This window comes from Colletotrichum paranaense, assembly GCF_030867605.1.
Source record: "Colletotrichum paranaense strain IMI 384185 chromosome Unknown Scaffold_1.1, whole genome shotgun sequence".
NCBI lineage: Eukaryota > Fungi > Ascomycota > Sordariomycetes > Glomerellales > Glomerellaceae > Colletotrichum > Colletotrichum paranaense.
The window spans coordinates 2891713-2909215 of NW_026848959.1; the positions used below are offsets into that span (position 1 = coordinate 2891713).

General features: G+C 52.8%; 6 protein-coding genes across 6 annotated transcripts; 3 read left to right on the forward strand and 3 right to left on the reverse strand.

The window, feature by feature from the left end:
* Window positions 1–577: 577 nt before the first annotated feature.
* On the reverse strand, window positions 578–1358 carry CPAR01_01023 (uncharacterized protein; the record flags this gene model as incomplete). Its single annotated transcript, XM_060485313.1, has 3 exons — window positions 578–633; window positions 1019–1174; window positions 1235–1358. 3 exons carry the CDS (start codon window positions 1356–1358, stop codon window positions 578–580), a joined length of 336 nt encoding a protein of 111 aa, XP_060356170.1.
* Window positions 1359–2663: 1305 nt separating this feature from the next.
* On the reverse strand, window positions 2664–3082 carry CPAR01_01024 (uncharacterized protein; the record flags this gene model as incomplete). Its single annotated transcript, XM_060485314.1, has 2 exons — window positions 2664–2954; window positions 3014–3082. 2 exons carry the CDS (start codon window positions 3080–3082, stop codon window positions 2664–2666), a joined length of 360 nt encoding a protein of 119 aa, XP_060356171.1.
* Window positions 3083–4554: 1472 nt separating this feature from the next.
* Window positions 4555–6533, forward strand: CPAR01_01025 (F-box domain-containing protein; the record flags this gene model as incomplete). Its single annotated transcript, XM_060485315.1, has 2 exons — window positions 4555–4624; window positions 4702–6533. 2 exons carry the CDS (start codon window positions 4555–4557, stop codon window positions 6531–6533), a joined length of 1902 nt encoding a protein of 633 aa, XP_060356172.1.
* A 1139-nt stretch (window positions 6534–7672) lies between these two features.
* CPAR01_01026 (uncharacterized protein) lies at window positions 7673–11537 on the forward strand (the record flags this gene model as incomplete). The annotated part of the gene is made up of 3 exons (XM_060485316.1): window positions 7673–7675; window positions 7800–11127; window positions 11182–11537. The coding sequence occupies 3 exons, from the start codon at window positions 7673–7675 to the stop codon at window positions 11535–11537; spliced, it is 3687 nt and encodes a 1228-aa protein (XP_060356173.1).
* Window positions 11538–11964: 427 nt separating this feature from the next.
* On the reverse strand, window positions 11965–13380 carry CPAR01_01027 (DHHC zinc finger domain-containing protein; the record flags this gene model as incomplete). Its single annotated transcript, XM_060485317.1, has 2 exons — window positions 11965–12944; window positions 13020–13380. The coding sequence occupies 2 exons, from the start codon at window positions 13378–13380 to the stop codon at window positions 11965–11967; spliced, it is 1341 nt and encodes a 446-aa protein (XP_060356174.1).
* Window positions 13381–13929: 549 nt separating this feature from the next.
* CPAR01_01028 (capsular associated protein) lies at window positions 13930–17104 on the forward strand (the record flags this gene model as incomplete). The annotated part of the gene is made up of 5 exons (XM_060485318.1): window positions 13930–13967; window positions 14027–14082; window positions 14176–14280; window positions 14344–14498; window positions 14558–17104. 5 exons carry the CDS (start codon window positions 13930–13932, stop codon window positions 17102–17104), a joined length of 2901 nt encoding a protein of 966 aa, XP_060356175.1.
* Window positions 17105–17503: the final 399 nt, after the last annotated feature.

Below are 17503 nucleotides of genomic sequence, written 5' to 3' on the forward strand. Positions count from 1 at the left end.
TCAGCGGCTCTGATACAGATCCGAATTCCAGGATTATGCCATGCGGTATCTCCGCTCGACCCGAGCACTGTTCTGCTGGTTAGACTCTACTGCTAGATCTGAGGAATTGGGAGGCAACCTTATGTGGCCCAACATAATGTCAACGCACGGGTTTTCGGAACAAGCTCAACAGCAGCACGCTCACTCGGCGCCAGCGGTCTGGTTTCTTTTCCAACATTGTCCGGTATGATGTGGCGTAAGCTAAGACAATTGCCCAAGAGTATGAGGAAATGAATGATTGTCTTATGAAACTCTCTTAGACAACGTGACGTAGTGACCCAAAAGTAGAGGAGTTTCATGTGATTAAGGGGCATGTCTCTAGGCAGTATTGTGATCAAGGCGATTGTAGGAAGAGCGAAGACCTGCTGACTTACAATTCACGCCTCACTACAACTGTCGCCTTGCTAAAAATCATCGAAAGGTTCAAAAGTGAGACAGTCAGGTGGACATATATCAAGCCTTAGACCCACGACTGCCTAGTGTCTATCACAAAGGCAACACGCACACTGAATGTCCTTTCGATGAGTATTTCTGATTGCTAGACTTCCTCTGTTCTCATGGTGGCGGACTTAACGGCCGCGTAGGGACCACATCCTAAGCGATGTGGTTACCAGGATTGTCATTAACTGTAGCCCGCACATTGCACTAATGGCAAAGCATGCCACCACTGTCCCATAGGAGTGGTTCAAATACCCGGAAATCATAGAACTCGATAGCACTGACATTGTTGCCCCCGTGATCCTCCGCCACTTTATCCCTTTTTCAAATTCGAAACGATGTACATGAAAAATGAAAAAGATGTACATTTGAATTTGAAGTGGTAGAAAAGCAGCAGTGATCAGAACTTTTGCAATGTAATTCTCAAACCCTATGAATGCCGCATTTTCGAGCGTATAGATATTGATGAAGAATGAAGCAAGTATGGAGAATATCGGTGCTGCTATGACGAATAGTAAGGAATCGTTCCATATTTCCTTACGATCGAAATGGGCCTCGTTAAGTAGTTGGGTGATGATGAGTTGCGCTGTAAGGTACGACTGAGCGTTTTCGACCTGGTCAAGGTCATTCTGCCCATGCATGTGGAAAGTAAACGTTTGATTGAAGGGCGGCGGCACGGCATTTGATTCAGCTTGTTCTAAGATTGTTCAGTTTTCATTGCACCTTATGACAAGTTCAAGAATGCGCTTTAACATACGTTGGTCGGACTGAGATATCTCACCAGTTTGGTCGTATACACCATTGCTCTGCGAACCAACATGGCGGATTCTATCGGAGGCCAGTGGGCCACTAGGACGACTTGTAGTTGATGATGCCAACATTTCAACGGCTATCATTGTTATTTTAAGCGTCCCGAGAAGAATTTCGCAGGGGTTCCTACATGAACTAGGGGTCGAGCCAGGAGTGTCTGGACGAGATACGCGGATGCCCGGTGGTGTTTGTCGACGGGAATTCCAGGGGCGGGCGGTCTTGTACGCCACCTCAAATAGTTGGGTTAAGGGACTAGACAAAAGAACGAGTGAAATCACTTGCCCAAAGGCCCAATCATTATCCTCAGGGTTTCCCATATCACGCGTACTAGAAATGTTTAGGGTGCCCCAAATCGCAGATATAGAGATTGAGAAGACCTTGGGGTTACAAATTAGATGTTCCGTTCGCAAGTTGAAAGTACTAAAGAGGCAATATCACTCACCTCTGCTATCATGGAAGTGTATAACTGCAATAATATACACAATGTGTGGTATAAGGAAGCTTGTAGTGGTACGCACAACGAAGCTATCAAAACGGCGTTTGACGGGGATTTTGCTGATAATCTTCTCTTCAATGCGCGAAGAAGAGCTTGGTATCTGTGGTCTAGTCTTTCTTCTCCGAACCAGGAAAATATTTCGGGGATCTTTTCAAAGAGCTTGAATACCCTTATGGTATAACCATAAGTGAGTAAAGTAAGTGACACTACTAGAGAAAAGTACGATTCACTCCTAGTGATCATACCCCCACGGAAGAAGCATATTGCCGGGGATTCGGGAAGAACTCCAGGTGAGCCTGATTTATGTTTTCCGTCTCTTTTAGTCCGAAAGTTAAGTGTTACTTTCTGATCTGTATGTGTAGACTGATCAACAGGTTTACCGTCCACGGTACAAGTGTTCAGCCCAAACGTCACGCATGGGCTGCTGCCATTATGGAAGTTTTGGCTGCGTGACAGCCAGCAATGTAAGTCTTTCGGGGTAGAATTCTTGAAATTATCGCAATCGTCTGGGTATATAATAGTTCCCAGGTCGATGCGATCTGGTGTATCAGGAGATAGCCAAGATGAGAACGTATACTTAGTGATGAAGGTGAAGTGACCTGTAGGGATGAAACCAACTGACAGTGTGGTAGTGAGTAGAGACATGAGCAATATTCGCCATAAACGTGCGGCCGGATGATTGTTAAGGTACGTTCGTAAGAAAGTTAGCGCCGAGAGATGGGTCATGGTTGAGAACCATGCGAGACAAAGCACCATCTGCCAGTGGTAGGCAGAGAGGCCTTGCGTGAGGGCAAAATACCCGCTCAACATGATGGATAAGCCGGTGACCAACTGTGTATCAGCAAGTGTAAGAATACACTAGCATAATAAAAATAATGCATTAGCAAGTGACCTTCAAAAAGATACCATGACAGTGACGGACTTTGTGGAATGCTTGCTCAACACCACTCGTCTCGTCTGGGTGATATCCAAACCAACCCCTGAGACGCTTTGTGTGTTTGTAGATCATTTGATCGGCAGGGTTGGGTTGTCGTGTTGCTATCGGAACTATTTCCTCGCCCTGATTCGTCATCTTGCGATACGGATTCAGGCTTGGATCAAATCCGAACAGATAGTAAGCGATTAATATTAGGATCGTCGACCATGCTGCAATCGTGAAAGCAAGAACAACCTGAAGGAGTCGTAAGAAGCTGCTGACAGACTCATATTAATCTGAAATCATTCACTTACTCCGAGTCCTGTGATGTCGCCGTATGCTTTGAGGGGCTCGGGAATCTGGCTACAACTATAGTTCGGCATGGCTAAGAAGCAACGAAGGACATGAAGGTTGTGGACCGGATTTCGGCTCTAAAAAAAGGAAATTGTGGCTTCTTGTAGGCAGTAGTATTACGGCCATGTGCGATCTACATGCAGTCAGCTCTGGTTCTGCGCCGCATGACTACACGTAGGGTGGTCAGGATCAGGCTGTCACCAGGAAAAAAGGATAAATAAAGTACCGCCTCGAATAAACGTAGGCTAGCAACTCGACTGCACACTATAAAGAAGAACGAAGTGTCCGAACAATGATACCGTAAGCCTCAGACTTATTTTTGGCTCCTTGAACGCACATTAACATCCAGCTTGAGACAAAGGCCAGCATCTGCCTATATTACCTCTGGCTGTCTAAACACAAAGCTTTAGTCTTTTGGGGTCGGGGTTGGCTGTGGACAATCGCTATATCTCGAAGCACTTCAATAGTCATCTGATTCTGTACAACTTATAATTATTATGTCCCTTTCAGCTCGTGAAGTTGCAGATGTGTATAGTTTTGTCTCGCCATATTCGAGTTCTTTTCCTGTGTTCCTGAAATCCCACGCCTTGTCTTGTAGTGGTTATTTTTTGACAAATATATCAAGATCTTTCCAACAGCCTACTAATGAGCCAACGATTACGGTTGAGCTTATAGTGTAACAAGGACTATTACATCGAAAAGAAAAGTGTTGTAAAGACATCAACATGATTGACCATTTAACCCGATTCAATTGATTGGGTTTGTTTTACCTAAACCTTTTGTGTATCCCGATACTGGATATCGATGGGGAGAATAAAACGGTGAGATTTCGATACTTCATTTGTCTGTTCTGGAATTTTGTGTGTGTGCTTATGAGGTAATTGGGCAATCACTTTCAGAAGCACTCTGAATCACCAGAAGGCTTGCGGCATCGGCTGATTGCCAAGCATGTCATGGTTAACATGGGAACGGCTCTCAAGAGCGGGAAGAGATGGGTCTGCAATTGTCCCAGTGTCACAATCCGTTTCACCGGAGACGTGGCTGTGCCGCGTAGAATCCTGCTTGGTCACCGCCTTGATCCTGCAGCTATTGGATCGCTTACGTGAAGCAAACAAGTAGCAGGAGTCTTAAAGGAATCGTTTCGGCCAGGAAACGAAAGCCAGAAGCAGGACAACACCCCACATGTTTTGGGAGCTGCGTAGGTGGAAGCGAGAAACAAAAGAAAAAGAGCCCAAGCAACCCGACTGGCCTGGAGCTTTGACAGGTCAGCCCACTCAAGAGTCCAGGCGTTTCTATCCGGCCCACCCCCGGATCTGCACTAGTCCATGATAGGCTAGAGCACAGGCAATACCCGATAACGATAACGATAGGATCATCCTTCGACCCTCTTCTCCATGGATCCCGTCCGGGCTCCCCTCTATCTCCCCGAAACCCAGCCAGAAGTATAATCAACGAGACTACAGAGTACTCGAGAGTTTCTTTCCCAAAACCCCACGGCACAATGGTGTCGTCGGCGCCCCTGAAGAAGCTGGACGAGCTTCCAGACGAGATCCTGCTGCGCGTTCTTTCCTGTGAGTAAGCCTTTCTTATTCTGCCAAGAGGCAGGCGTGCTACCGGAATTCCTAGCTGATGGCTCGGTGCCCCTCAGTCCTAGAGCCCTACGACTTCCCCGGTTTGCAGCTCGTATGCCGAAAGCTCCAGAAGATTTCTCTCGACAACAATCACTGGCGATCGAGAACCTTTGACGAGTCGCCATTTTTAGAGGCTTTGCAAAGACGGCGGCGCATCACTTCCTTTCGCGACGACGACATCACTGACTACCCTCTCTTCAGCAACGGTGCCGTACAACTGAGTCAGGAAGAAGATGGTGACACAGAACCGGACCCCCTCTTCTACGATGAGGAGACACAGGAACAGCGCAAGCTACAGCGGTACAAGGACATGGCGAATTGGGACCCCTCATTTCCGACAGAGCCGGTCTTTTGGTATAACGAGTACATACAGCGGTATGCGCCGATTGCGACAAGTTGGCTACAGCAGCCCAAAATCCGAGACGGGACCGAGGAGGATACGCTGGATGTCCGAGGGATAGCTCTGTACACACCGAGTCGAGAAACCGACGAATTACTTGTGGTGTCGCCATTGGATGACGGCTCCATGTGCTTGTGGGACGTAAAGGGTACTAGGGGTCAGAAGGGTGCCACCATCGCCAAAAGCTCAGCGGGCATCTTATATCTCGACGGACCACAGACAATGGGTAGATCACGCAAGATCGATACCGGAGTGACAGAATGCGTCAGCGTCGACAACTTCTCCGACAAGGCCTTTGTCGCAGTACAGGGCCACCTGCTAGAGGTGGATCTCAACCGTCTCGAGGTCGTTGGCGAACAAACATTCGAATGGTCCATCACAGCCCTTTCTTCCGCCGCTCCAGGCTTGCCCTTGACCGTAGGAACCTCTTTGGGAATCCATCTCTACGACTACAGGGCGCGAGTCAGGTCGCCGAGTGAGATCATCGACAGGATAGATGTGTTAGCCGTCGATTCGCCAAGTGGGTTCTTCCAACGTAGGCGAGGCAGCGTTTTCGACGATCCGCTGCCGCCTTATGCTCCTTTATCACAACCTACGCCATTGAGCATCCTGCACCTGCCAAATGCTTGCGATGAGTACTCCTTCTCGGACGACATATATGTCGCAGGTCGCTTCTCCAACATCCTGCACTACGACAGACGCACATTCCCTTCAATCATGGGCTCGATTCATTCGGGAGCTCGACTGGCTAGTCTCGCGTCTCTGCCGTACCCATTCTCCACACTCGACAGCGAGACACGTCGTAGGAGCGACTTGACCGTTGAACAAGTAATGGAGTCGAAGACGAGGGAAGGAGGCCGGACTTTGATCGCCGGAGGCGAGTATAACACCAAGGGTTCTTTGGAGTTGTACGGCTTGTGCCCACGGCCAGGAGGTTCGTCTGCAGATCTCATGCAGAACTCCACCATGAAGAATCGTCAAACGTCCTCCCAGTCCAAGATTCTCTCTGTCGCCAACCAGGGTACTCGCATCGTATTTTCGGATGGGTCGGGACTTCTCAAGTGGTTCGAGCGCGATGGCTTCACTGAGGTGAGACGGCACAAGATCGGACATAGCGAGGTGGATGAGCGTCCATCTCTATTCGCCTCTATGCCTGGTTCTGATGACCTCGCGAGGAAGATCCTGTCGACGCAAACGCGTGGCGGACAAGATAATGTTAACGATGATGACATACTATTCTGGACAGGCGAGAAGTTGGGCCTCGTCAGCTTCTCCGGCAAGCCCGGGTTTACCGCAAGCGACTTTGAACAGCCAGAGCCTAAATCGGAGGAAGAGGCAAGAATAGAAGAGGCCGAGAAAGAGTATGGCGAGAGGATGAGGATGGCTCTGGAGCGACAGGCTGACGACGTTCGTTTCGTGCGAGGCTTAGGAATGGGGCTAATGGGGTAATGGTGGGCAATGTAAGATGGCACGTATGACGAGCGTTTTCATGACTGGCAATAGGGATATGGGTTAATGAGGATCCGTTATGAGATCCATTCTGATAAGCCGTAGCGGCTTGACGATAAAGACAGTTAGAGTGGCATCAAGAGACTTTATTCAAGATGTTGCGCAACGCCTAACCCACCAAGCCGCAAAGTAGACTTTTGATTAAGAGTGATGAATATGTGAGTGGACAGCGTGCAGAGCGACTAAGCCGACATCGGCGCGGATCGTCATGATTTCCACGAGGTGCCGGTAGTGTACGGAGTAGTAGGTAGGTAGTCGATTCGATGGCGGCTAGAAAACTCTAAGCGTGAAACAAATACTTCAGCGCAGTATTGAGCACAGTCTGGGACGAACCATGTCCAGGCCTTAAATTGACCTTATGCGCTGTACATAGACTCCAGATTTCTGAGATGGCGGGCACCTAAGATTTTATCTTCAGGCAGGTTATGAGTGGCACACACACAAAGTGACCCCTCTTCCGCCAATGGGCTGGAGGGGTATGAAAAGCTATGACCTCAGAGCCGTTATTCAGAAGAGGGACACACATCCGGATAGTCTTTTTTTGGGTAGAAGGTTCCAAGATAATCTCCCGCTCTTCTGCGGGATGGACAGGGGGGAAGACGGCTCACTGAGGTGGAGGATATGAGGAGTGGAGATTCGCTTAAAGGGCGCTAAAGCAATGTTGGGCATTACGCGGAACCTGGCGCCACCGATTCTCCGGGCTGAGGCTGTGCTTGGTCGTTATGCCGCTTGCGATTGGCTGATTGTACCTTCCAAGCCCCCCTCTAGAACTAACGGAGACTGGTCGTCAGGCACCACTTGGACAGAGCAGTCGGCCAACGTTTGGATTTGGATCTCGGGCAAGAACCAGCCACACTGCACCTGCGTAATCCCTCCGTCCGCACCGCAACGTCACCTTTGGTGCGCGCTCTTTCCAGTCTCTCACTCAGCAAGCAACAAGCCAGACGGAGAAAAAAATCCAGGCAGAGAAGCAAACCTTTCGCTCTTTCATCACCAGCGCGCATTCACGAATTTTCCAAAGCTTGCTTGCGCAAACCATCAACAGATACCGGCATTCCCTCCATTGAGAACTGCCCAGCATGGTGAGACGCTTCATGCCCCGCGCGCGCGCACCGCTCCGATTCGGCTGCAGCGACTCCAAAAATCCACGACCAACGACCACGAGAAGGAGAGAGGACTGACCGTTTACGCTTTCAATATTTCTAGGGTATCTCACGACGTCCCAAGGACAAATCCGCAAAGACTGGCCCCGCCGGACCGTCCGGAGGGGCTGGCGGCGGCAAGCCTAAGAAGGCCACATACGAGGTCACGAAGAAGAAGGAGATTGGCGTTTCGGATCTCACGTTGCTCAGTAAGGTGTCCAACGAAGCCATCAACGACAATCTCAAGAAGCGATTCGAAGGCCAAGAGATCTATACCTACATCGGCCATGTGTTGGTGTCAGTCAACCCCTTCCGGGACCTAGGTATCTACACCGACCAGGTACTCGACAGCTACAAGGGCAAGAACCGTCTCGAGATGCCCCCGCACGTCTTCGCTATTGCCGAATCTGCGTACTACAACATGAAGGCGTATCAAGATAACCAGTGTGTCATCATTTCCGGAGAGTCTGGTGCTGGCAAGACGGAAGCCGCCAAGCGGATCATGCAGTACATCGCCAACGTTTCAGGAGGAGAATCAGGCGACATCAAGCAGATCAAGGACATGGTGCTGGCAACCAACCCCCTACTGGAGTCTTTCGGCAACGCAAAGACTTTGAGGAATAACAACTCGTCTCGTTTCGGCAAGTACCTGCAGATTCACTTCAATGCGCAGGGCGAACCCGTCGGTGCAGACATCACCAATTACCTTCTCGAGAAGTCGAGAGTTGTCGGCCAGATTACCAATGAGCGAAACTTCCACATTTTCTACCAGTTCACCAAGGGAGCTTCCCAGAACTACCGACAGCAGTTCGGCATCCAGACACCCGAGACGTACGTCTATACTAGCAGATCGAAGTGCCTCGAGGTCGACGGAATCGACGATTTGGCCGAGTTCAACGATACGCTCGAGGCTATGAGGATTATTGGTCTTAGCCAAGGCGAACAAGATGAGATCTTCCGCATGCTGTCTGCTATCCTATGGGCTGGCAACATTCAGTTCCACGAAGGCCAGGACGGATACGCCGCTGTTAGCGACCAGTCGGTAGTGGACTTCCTGGCATACCTGTTGGAGGTGACGCCCGAGCAGCTCATCAAGGCTATCACCATTCGCATTCTCACTCCGCGAAACGGCGAGGTCATCGAGTCACCGACGAACCCGGCCCAGGCCGCCGCTACACGAGACGCCCTTTCCAAGGCCATCTACAGCAACTTGTTCGACTGGATCGTTGAGCGTGTCAACAAGTCCCTTAAAGCGAAGCAAGCCACGAGCAACAATATCGGTATTCTCGATATCTACGGCTTCGAGATTTTCGAGAAGAACAGTTTCGAGCAGCTTTGCATCAACTACGTCAACGAGAAGCTGCAACAGATCTTCATTCAGTTGACGCTGAAGGCCGAACAGGACGAATACGCACGCGAACAGATTCAGTGGACACCTATTAAGTACTTCGACAACAAGATCGTGTGTGACCTCATCGAGGGTATCCGCCCTCCTGGCGTCCTCTCCGCCATGAAGGACGCTACCAAGACAGCCCATGCGGATCCTGCTGCATCTGACCGAACCTTCATGCAGAGCATTAACGGCATGTCCAACCCTCACTTGACCCCTCGTCAAGGCAGCTTCATCATCAAGCACTATGCTGGTGACGTAGTTTACACGGTGGACGGAATTACGGACAAGAACAAGGATCTGCTCCTGAAGGGATTGCTCAACCTCTTCTCTGGCAGTAGCAACCGCTTCGTCCACACCATCTTCCCCAACCAAGTCGACCAGGATAACCGCAAGCAGCCTCCTTCCGCCGGTGACCGTATCAGGGCCTCCGCGAATGCGCTGGTTGAAACTCTCATGAAGTGCCAGCCTTCTTATATCCGAACCATCAAGCCTAACGAGAACAAGTCGCCCTCCGAGTACAACGTCCCCAACGTCCTTCACCAAGTCAAGTACCTTGGTCTTCAGGAGAACGTTCGCATTCGTCGTGCTGGATTTGCCTACCGTCAGACATTCGAGAAGTTTGTGGATCGTTTCTTCTTGCTTTCTCCTGCGACTTCATACGCTGGCGAGTACACCTGGCAAGGATCATACCAGGATGCAGCCAAGCAGATTCTCAAGGACACCAGCATTCCCAAGGAAGAATGGCAGATGGGAACGACAAAGGCCTTTATCAAGTCACCCGAGACCCTCTTTGCGCTCGAGCACATGCGAGACCGGTACTGGCACAACATGGCCACCCGTATTCAGCGCATGTGGCGCGCGTACTTGGCCTATAGAGCTGAGTCTGCTACTCGTATCCAGCGTTTCTGGCGTAAGAAGAGAACCGGAGCCGAGTACCTGCAATTGCGTGACCAGGGTCACAGGGTTCTCCAAAACCGCAAGGAGAGAAGGAGATTCAGTCTGCTCGGCTCCCGAAGATTCTTGGGTGATTATATGGGAATCAACGCTTCAATGGGACCTGGCTCGCAAATTCGAAACGCTATCGGCATCTCCAACAACGAGAAGGTTGTCTTCTCTTGCCGCGGAGAGATCCTGGAGGCCAAGTTTGGCCGATCCAGTAAGCCAAGTCCCCGTATCCTGATTGTCACCAGCAGCAAGTTCTATATTGTTGCTCAGATGCTTGTCAATGGCCAGCCTCAAATCTCAGTTGAACGCTCGATGCCTCTTGGTGCCATCAAGTTCATTGGAGCTTCTTCAGCTCGTGATGACTGGTTCTCTCTGGGTGTGGGCTCGCCCCAGGAGGCTGATCCTTTGTTGAATTGTGTCTTGAAGACCGAAATGTTCACGCAAATGCAGCGTGTGATGCCTGGCGGCTTTAATCTCAAGATTGGCGAAGTGATTGAGTACGCAAAGAAGCCCGGCAAGATGCAAACCGTCAAGGTCCTCAAAGACTCCCAGCAGGCCGTGGACTTCTACAAGAGCGGAGGTGTACACACTCAACCGGGCGAGTCTCCATCGTCTGTCTCCAAGCCGACACCCAAGGGCAAGCCTGTTGCCGCTCGACCCATTACCCGTGGCAAGCTCATCAAGCCTGGTGGCCCCAACGGTAGACCCTCTCGGCTGACAAACACCAACCGGACTCCTCAACCCCGACCTGCTGCTTCCTCTGCAAGATCGGTTCCTCAACCTCCTGCTGCCATCAGCTCAGCCAAGACTGGACCATTTGGACGTCAACAACCACAAGCCGCCGCCGCCGCCGCCACTTCAATTCCTTCACATACCAGACAGCAATCATCAACTTCTGCAGCGACCAGAATGCCTCCTCCCCCGCCGCCCGCTGCGCCCCCCGCCAAGGCCAAGATCATGGCCAAGGTCCTGTACGATTTCGCTGGCCAGAAGGAGAACGAGTTGACGGTCAGAGCCGGTGACTTGATCGAGGTCGTCCAGAAGGAGAACAACGGTAAGCAACTATCTCACTTGAAATTCCTCGAAAAAAAACTAAGATTTGTGACAGGTTGGTGGCTCGCGAAGAACGGTGGCGCCCAAGCCTGGGTTCCTGCCGCCTACGTTGAGGAGCAGGCTCCCGCGCCCGTCGTGGCTCCTCGCCCGCCCCCTCCCCCTCCTTCGGCCAATGGAGCGGCCGCCCGTGGCAAGCCGACTCCTCCTCAGCCGCCCATGAAGCGACCTGCTGCTGGACGCAAGCCGGCCGTTGCTCAGCCGCGCGACTCGGGCTTGAGCCTCAACGGAGCTAGCGGCTCCGACAACAGCCGCAGCAACACCCCGACTCCCAGCCTGGGCAACAGCTTGGCGGATGCTCTGCTCGCTCGCAAGAATGCGATGCAGAAGAAGGACGACGATGACGATTGGTAATCGAATTTTCGTGTGGAAGGGTCAGGGATGAGGTTGGGTCGATAGATCTGGACCCTTGGAATGATGCTTCATGATTGCACGACACGATTGCTCTTTGGACTGATGGGGGAGGAAGGACGGCGGATTGCTTTCTAGAGTGGCAAGCGGTTCACGATCAACAAAGCTGTTTTGAAGTTCTTTCAGCATACAGGATCAGGGCAACCCCGGATGGAAAGGCGGATTTGATCCTGTCTTGTGTGCACATTTTTTCTGTTTGGTAGATTCGGGAGTCAAGGGGATTCATGGCCAGCGCAGAAGCCGTCTTTGGATGCCCCCTCTTTGTTGGTTTTAGGGCGATTGAAGGTAGTATAGAACCGTGGGCAATAGTCCCCAAAAAGAGAAAATTTCTGTTTACTTCTTTCTTGATCTTGTCTATGATCAGTGATGCTCATTCCTCTCCGTCTTTTTGGAGGACTTTTCTGCGACGTAATAACTCCGCTAGAGGCACATCTTCATCGTCCGTCATATCCTCATCCTCGTCTACGCCGAAATCCTGTAACCGCTCGCCGTCCGCATTCGTCCAGCCGGGCTCCCCATCCGCGCCCTCCTCATAGCCATCATCTTCAGAGTCGCTGTCAATCATATCGTAGCCCTCCACCTCCTCCAACTCTTCCATCATTCGCGAGCGGTTGCTCTGCCACCGCCGCCGATCCGCGTCCTGCCGCGTCCTAAAAGCATCGAGTTCCTCCTCCTTGCTTCCGTATCTCGGCACCACCATATCCTCGGCGTCCCGAGTCGATGGCCAGCCTCCCTGCGCGGCGCGCCGCACTTTATCCGGGTCCGGCGGTGGCCACATCCCTTCTTTGCGATTCAGCCCGTTCTCGGGCCACTCCCATCCTACGCCGTGACCGGCCTCGCTTATGTATGGGTTGCTTGCAAAGGGGAACAGCCACAGCAGCGGGTTCTTGGTGCCCATGGCCTGTGACAAATTCGCATAAATTCCCACGTCATACGGAAATTCAACCTTTTCGAGCCGAAGCTTCTTCCCGTCCGGTCCCGTCATGGACCAAAATTCGCCAGCGTCCTTGCGGTTCCGGTCGCAGACGGCGGCGTGGCGGTCGACTTCCCAGCCTTCGATCATTGTCTCGTTGAGGACCCAGCCGCGGACGGTGGAGAAGAAGAGGATGCCGAGGGCGAGGGAGCTGAAGAAGCATATCAAGGTGTCGAGGGTCAGGAGGACGAGGATGGGGAGGGAAGGGCCGAGGTAGGAGGGGAGGAGGCGGTTGTCCCAGATGGCGGCGAAGCGGGCGTAGAGGAGGCTGGCGAGGTACCAGAGGGAGAAGTTTGTATAGGCGAGGAAGCGGAGGAAGTGTGGGAATGTCGTGAGGGAGACGCAGTTTCCTGTCCAGGGGCAGTGGTGGTCCATGCCTAGCGGGAAGATTTCGTTTGTTAGTGTACTGCATTCTGCTTAAGTGAGACTAGAAAGGGGATGCTGTTGCTTACGAGGGATGCAGCGCGCGCAGTGCCGGCAGTGATGCGCGCGAGGCGGTTTCGGGGCGGCGCACTTTTTGCACCAGCGCCTCACGAGGCCGTACTCGTCCGGCTCGGGGACCTCGACGACGGCGGCGTCGGGAAAGGGGTAGCGGCCCGGGTCGACAGTGCAGGACTTGTAGTATGTGTACCAGAGGCAGGCGAGGAGGGCGTTGAAGGTGTACGTCTCGGAGCGGGTGAGTCGCCCGGGTGCGAGGGAGTCGTCGGCGACGTAGAAGAGGATCTGGGAGGAGACGGAGAGGAAGCCCATTAGCGCGCAGGAGCCGGGGACGGCGAGGCGTTTGATGAGGGGGGCTTCGTTGATGCCGGCCATTGTTGCGCCATCTGGGGGGGAGTTGTTGTCCTTAGTGTTTCCAGAATTGAGGGGAGGGTTGCTAGGAGGTGTGGCTAGGTGGTTTGTTCGGCAATCGACGTTGCGGAATTTGAGATTGGGCGGAGGATGGTGGTGGTGTGGGATGTCAGCACATGTCGGTGCCGGGACGGACGGCGGAAAGTTGGGTCGGCGGCGGAGGGGTCGGGATTGAAGTGGAGGGTGGGAGCTTGACGCGGTTCAAGGGGGGCGGTGCTAGGGGGTAACGGGCCAGGAAGGACGCGTCTTTTGCCCTGTTAGGGGGGGATGTTTAATTGGATTATGTAAGAATTCGACAACTTGGCAACCCCTGTGAAGGAAGGACGACGACTGCCTGCCGGGAGGCTTTGTCCATCAATTCCTTCAACGACGGTGAGAAATGTATTGAAATTCCCCTGGTCGGTTGAATTGAAGACGATTCGCTTGGTTCACATTGAACGCATGAAAACACTTGAGGCTGCGTTGTAAAGCGAAAACGACCACCCAGGCTTGGGCTGGTGAAAGTCTCCCTCAATGGCACGCGATGCGCAAATACATCTGACGGCGCTGTGGTAAGAAGATCCTCAATTCTTCCCAATACTACGCAATTTCGATTCTGACACAACTACAGTGTTGTTGGTTCCTTTCTTTGGATATCTTCCAACGTTGAGGGACATTCTCTGATCGGTGCGGGCCGAGTCTGCCAAGACTTTTATTTATCCCCGTTCACCACGTGGGAAACAGGAAGAAGCTTCTCCCGCTGACGCAATGGTATTCCAGAGTATCCACGTCTCTCATCCGTTCTAATACTTCTGCTATCGGGAGGTTTGACATGGCTGGCGAGCTATCTCGCCGCATGGCTTCCTGGCGCGGACGGAAGATTCGGTATGTTTCGTCGTATACCTTGTGGGAGGATTCCCTGTAGCCGGTGCTGACATCACTTTTCAGATGAGCGTGCGGGCTCCAAGAGCACCTTTGAGCAGACAATACCTGCTAGACCGCGGCGATATTTTGCCCCGTTGCTCATCTTTTGCATCTTTCTCCGTCTCGAGGTTTTTCATCGTGTGACCGCCCAGCTACAATGCTCTGTGCCGGGAGTGCAGGTGAGTTGCGGATATGCCTCCATCGTCAGGTGAATGACGAGACTGACACGGCCCAATAGTCGTTCTTGTGTATCTATCTAGTCCTCTATCACATTCTATACTATCAAAGAGCCCGACCACCACCCCCTGAGGAAGACCCATGGGCAAGCATTGGCGACGACATTGCAGTATGGGCAAACGGCTCCCGAACGCTGGCGCTTGGAAGTGCCTGCCTCTTCAGCTACGGCACTTTTGTCGCCATCTCGCAAGATCCCAGGTCAACCTTCTTCTGTTCCGCTCTATCGGACAGCCGGATGACCACTCTTGCTTTCCAACTACTCGGACTGTTCTTGGACGCGGTCATCGTCTCCCTGTTTTGGCGCATTCTGGCTTGGACCAAGACAACGAGGCTGCGTTTGAGGACTCTTGGCACCATTCTGGCCCTCTCGGGAGTCTTTATTAAAGTCTTCCAGATCCTCATCTCACCCCTCGTTTCCGCTAGTGAGGGATATCCCACTTCCTTTAGCGGGATTAACTCCCTGTACATCTTTGACATTTTCATCGATAGCTTCGCTTTTGCGGTTCTCGTCACCTCGCTGAGCATCCTTGTCTATGAGACAAATCCCGTAACCCCTACTAGTATCATCACCTTCATTTGCGGCCTCACTGCTGCCACCCAAAACATCATGCACATTGGAAAATGGCAAATGGAATCCAGGCTGAGCGCCATCGGGCCTTTGTACCTTCTGGTCCTCGGCTACAGCATGTTTCTGTACAGCACCAACGTCCGCTCGCTCCTCTTCATACCCAGAGCATTGATCCTCGTGCTCATGGTCTCCATGTTCGTCGGCATGACGATCTACGGGCTCCTCAAGTCGGCAACAGTCAAACAGCACCCACTGAATAGACTCATCTACGATGTTCGAGTGGAATCCGATCGATGGATGCGCCATGCTATGACCAGCGACAACCTGAACGTTGCCGTCGACGTGTATCACGAGCGGCATTACGGGAGAGACCCGCCTCCTAATTTTGATAAATGGTACGAATTCGCAAAGGCTCGGAAATCTGTCATCATCGACCACTTTGAGCAGATGGAGAGCGATATCCTGCCCTTTTGGGGCGTTAAGCCAGAGGCGATCCGGCAAGCCTACAATGAGAGGGTACCAAAAGAGCCTCATATCGCCATGGTTACGATCGAGAACAAGCAGGTTTCCCACAACTACGAGGGCAATGACGCAAACAAGAAGGTTCTGGACGAGCTTGTGGCCATGATCGGGGGCTTTGTCGAGCATCTGTCCGACATGAAGTTGCCCATCAACTTGAGCAACCAGCCTCGGGTCCTGACACCGTGGTCTGAGCTCAATAGATATACACTCACGGGAATGAAGCAGAAGTTCAAGCTTCTATCGTCGCGTTCGATGGAGGATGCTTCGGCTGGAGGTTCTGGTGAAATACCATCCCCTGAAGGCAACGTTGAGAGAAACGCAGAGTCGAAGGCCGTGGGAGGCTCACCGGCGATTCCTCAGTCCAAGCAGGCGATGTACGAATCGACCAAAGCATGGCGGGACATGGAAGCCTCCGTGTGCCCGACCAACACCCCAGGAAGGTCAGGGCTCCACTGGAACGTCCGCGACTTTTGCACCTCGTGCGTAAAGTGGCACGAAGACGAGCAGTTCATGTGGAATTATCCACAGTCCAAGAGCCTCTGCGACCAGCAAGACCTGACCCGTCTCCACAGCTTCCACACGTCGGCGCCCCCTATCAAGCCGGTGCAGGAGCTGCTGCCCATCTTTGGCCGATTCAAAGCCGACGGCTTCAACGACATCCTCTTACCGCTGATGCCCCTGACGGAAGACGAGCCGGAGCACAAAAAGGACTTTCGGCAGCGCAAGGACAGCGTGTACTGGCGGGGCAAGATTGGCGAGAAGCCCATCAGCGACGAGGCGCTGCGCGGGAACCACAAGCACCGGCTGGTCCACCTCGTCAACAACGCGACGGCTGCGGAAGACGTCACGATGATGCTCGGCGCGCCGTCAAAGGGCAGCTGGTACGCGTACGAGATTGTCCGCGCGCGGGAGGCCAACGCCATCCTCCCGTTCGATATAGGCATAGCAGAGTACGCGTGCGACGTCAAGACACCGGGCTGCGGGGCGGCCAGGGCGGAGCTGGGACAGAAGCCCGTCGCCGCCTCCGGGGAAGATCCCCTGGACCACCGCTACGTCATGCTACTGGACGAGGACACGGCGCCGCCGCTGCAGATGCTCCGGACGCTTCGGTCGCCGGGCAGCGTGCCGCTCATGTCTTCGGTGTTTGGGGAGTGGTACTCGGAGCGGCTGATCCCGTGGCTGCACTTTGTGCCCGTGGACACGCGGTTCCACGCCCTCCACAGCACGGTGGCGTACTTTGTCGGGCTCAAGGGCCGCGGCAAGCTCAACGGGCGGGAGGTGGACTTTGAGGCGCGGTGGGAGGACGCCGAGTGGATCGCGACGCAGGGGGCGCGGTGGGTGGACAAGGCTCTGCGAAGGGAGGACATGGAGATTTACCTGTTTCGATTGCTCCTGGAATGGGGACGGGTGGTGAGGGACGATCGGGATAGTATCGGGTTCAAGGTGCAAAAGTCATGATTTGTTTTTTATATGTATTATCCATGTACGCTGTTGGGGGTTGTTTTGTTGATAGATATGGGAAAGGGGTTATTCACACGACTATTGCCGCTCGCTCGCTCACTGTTCATGTGTTCATCCGTTCGATGTGCCGGCCTTGAATCGTGTTTATCCTTTGGTGGCCTGAACCAGGAGCGAGATAACCTAGCATTCTCGGCTGGTCGGTCAGCAAGGCAATATGCAGCCGAAGCTTAGAAACCCAATTCATCGGGGCCCCTTTCGGTTGGGAATCCTTGATACCGTGATACCCTTACCTCCTTCTTCATCTCCACAGAAACCAAACGGGAGCTTCGATCATCCACTTTTTGCTTCGTGCAAGTTTCTCTGGGGCCCCTGACGCGTTTCGGCCGAGAAGAACCT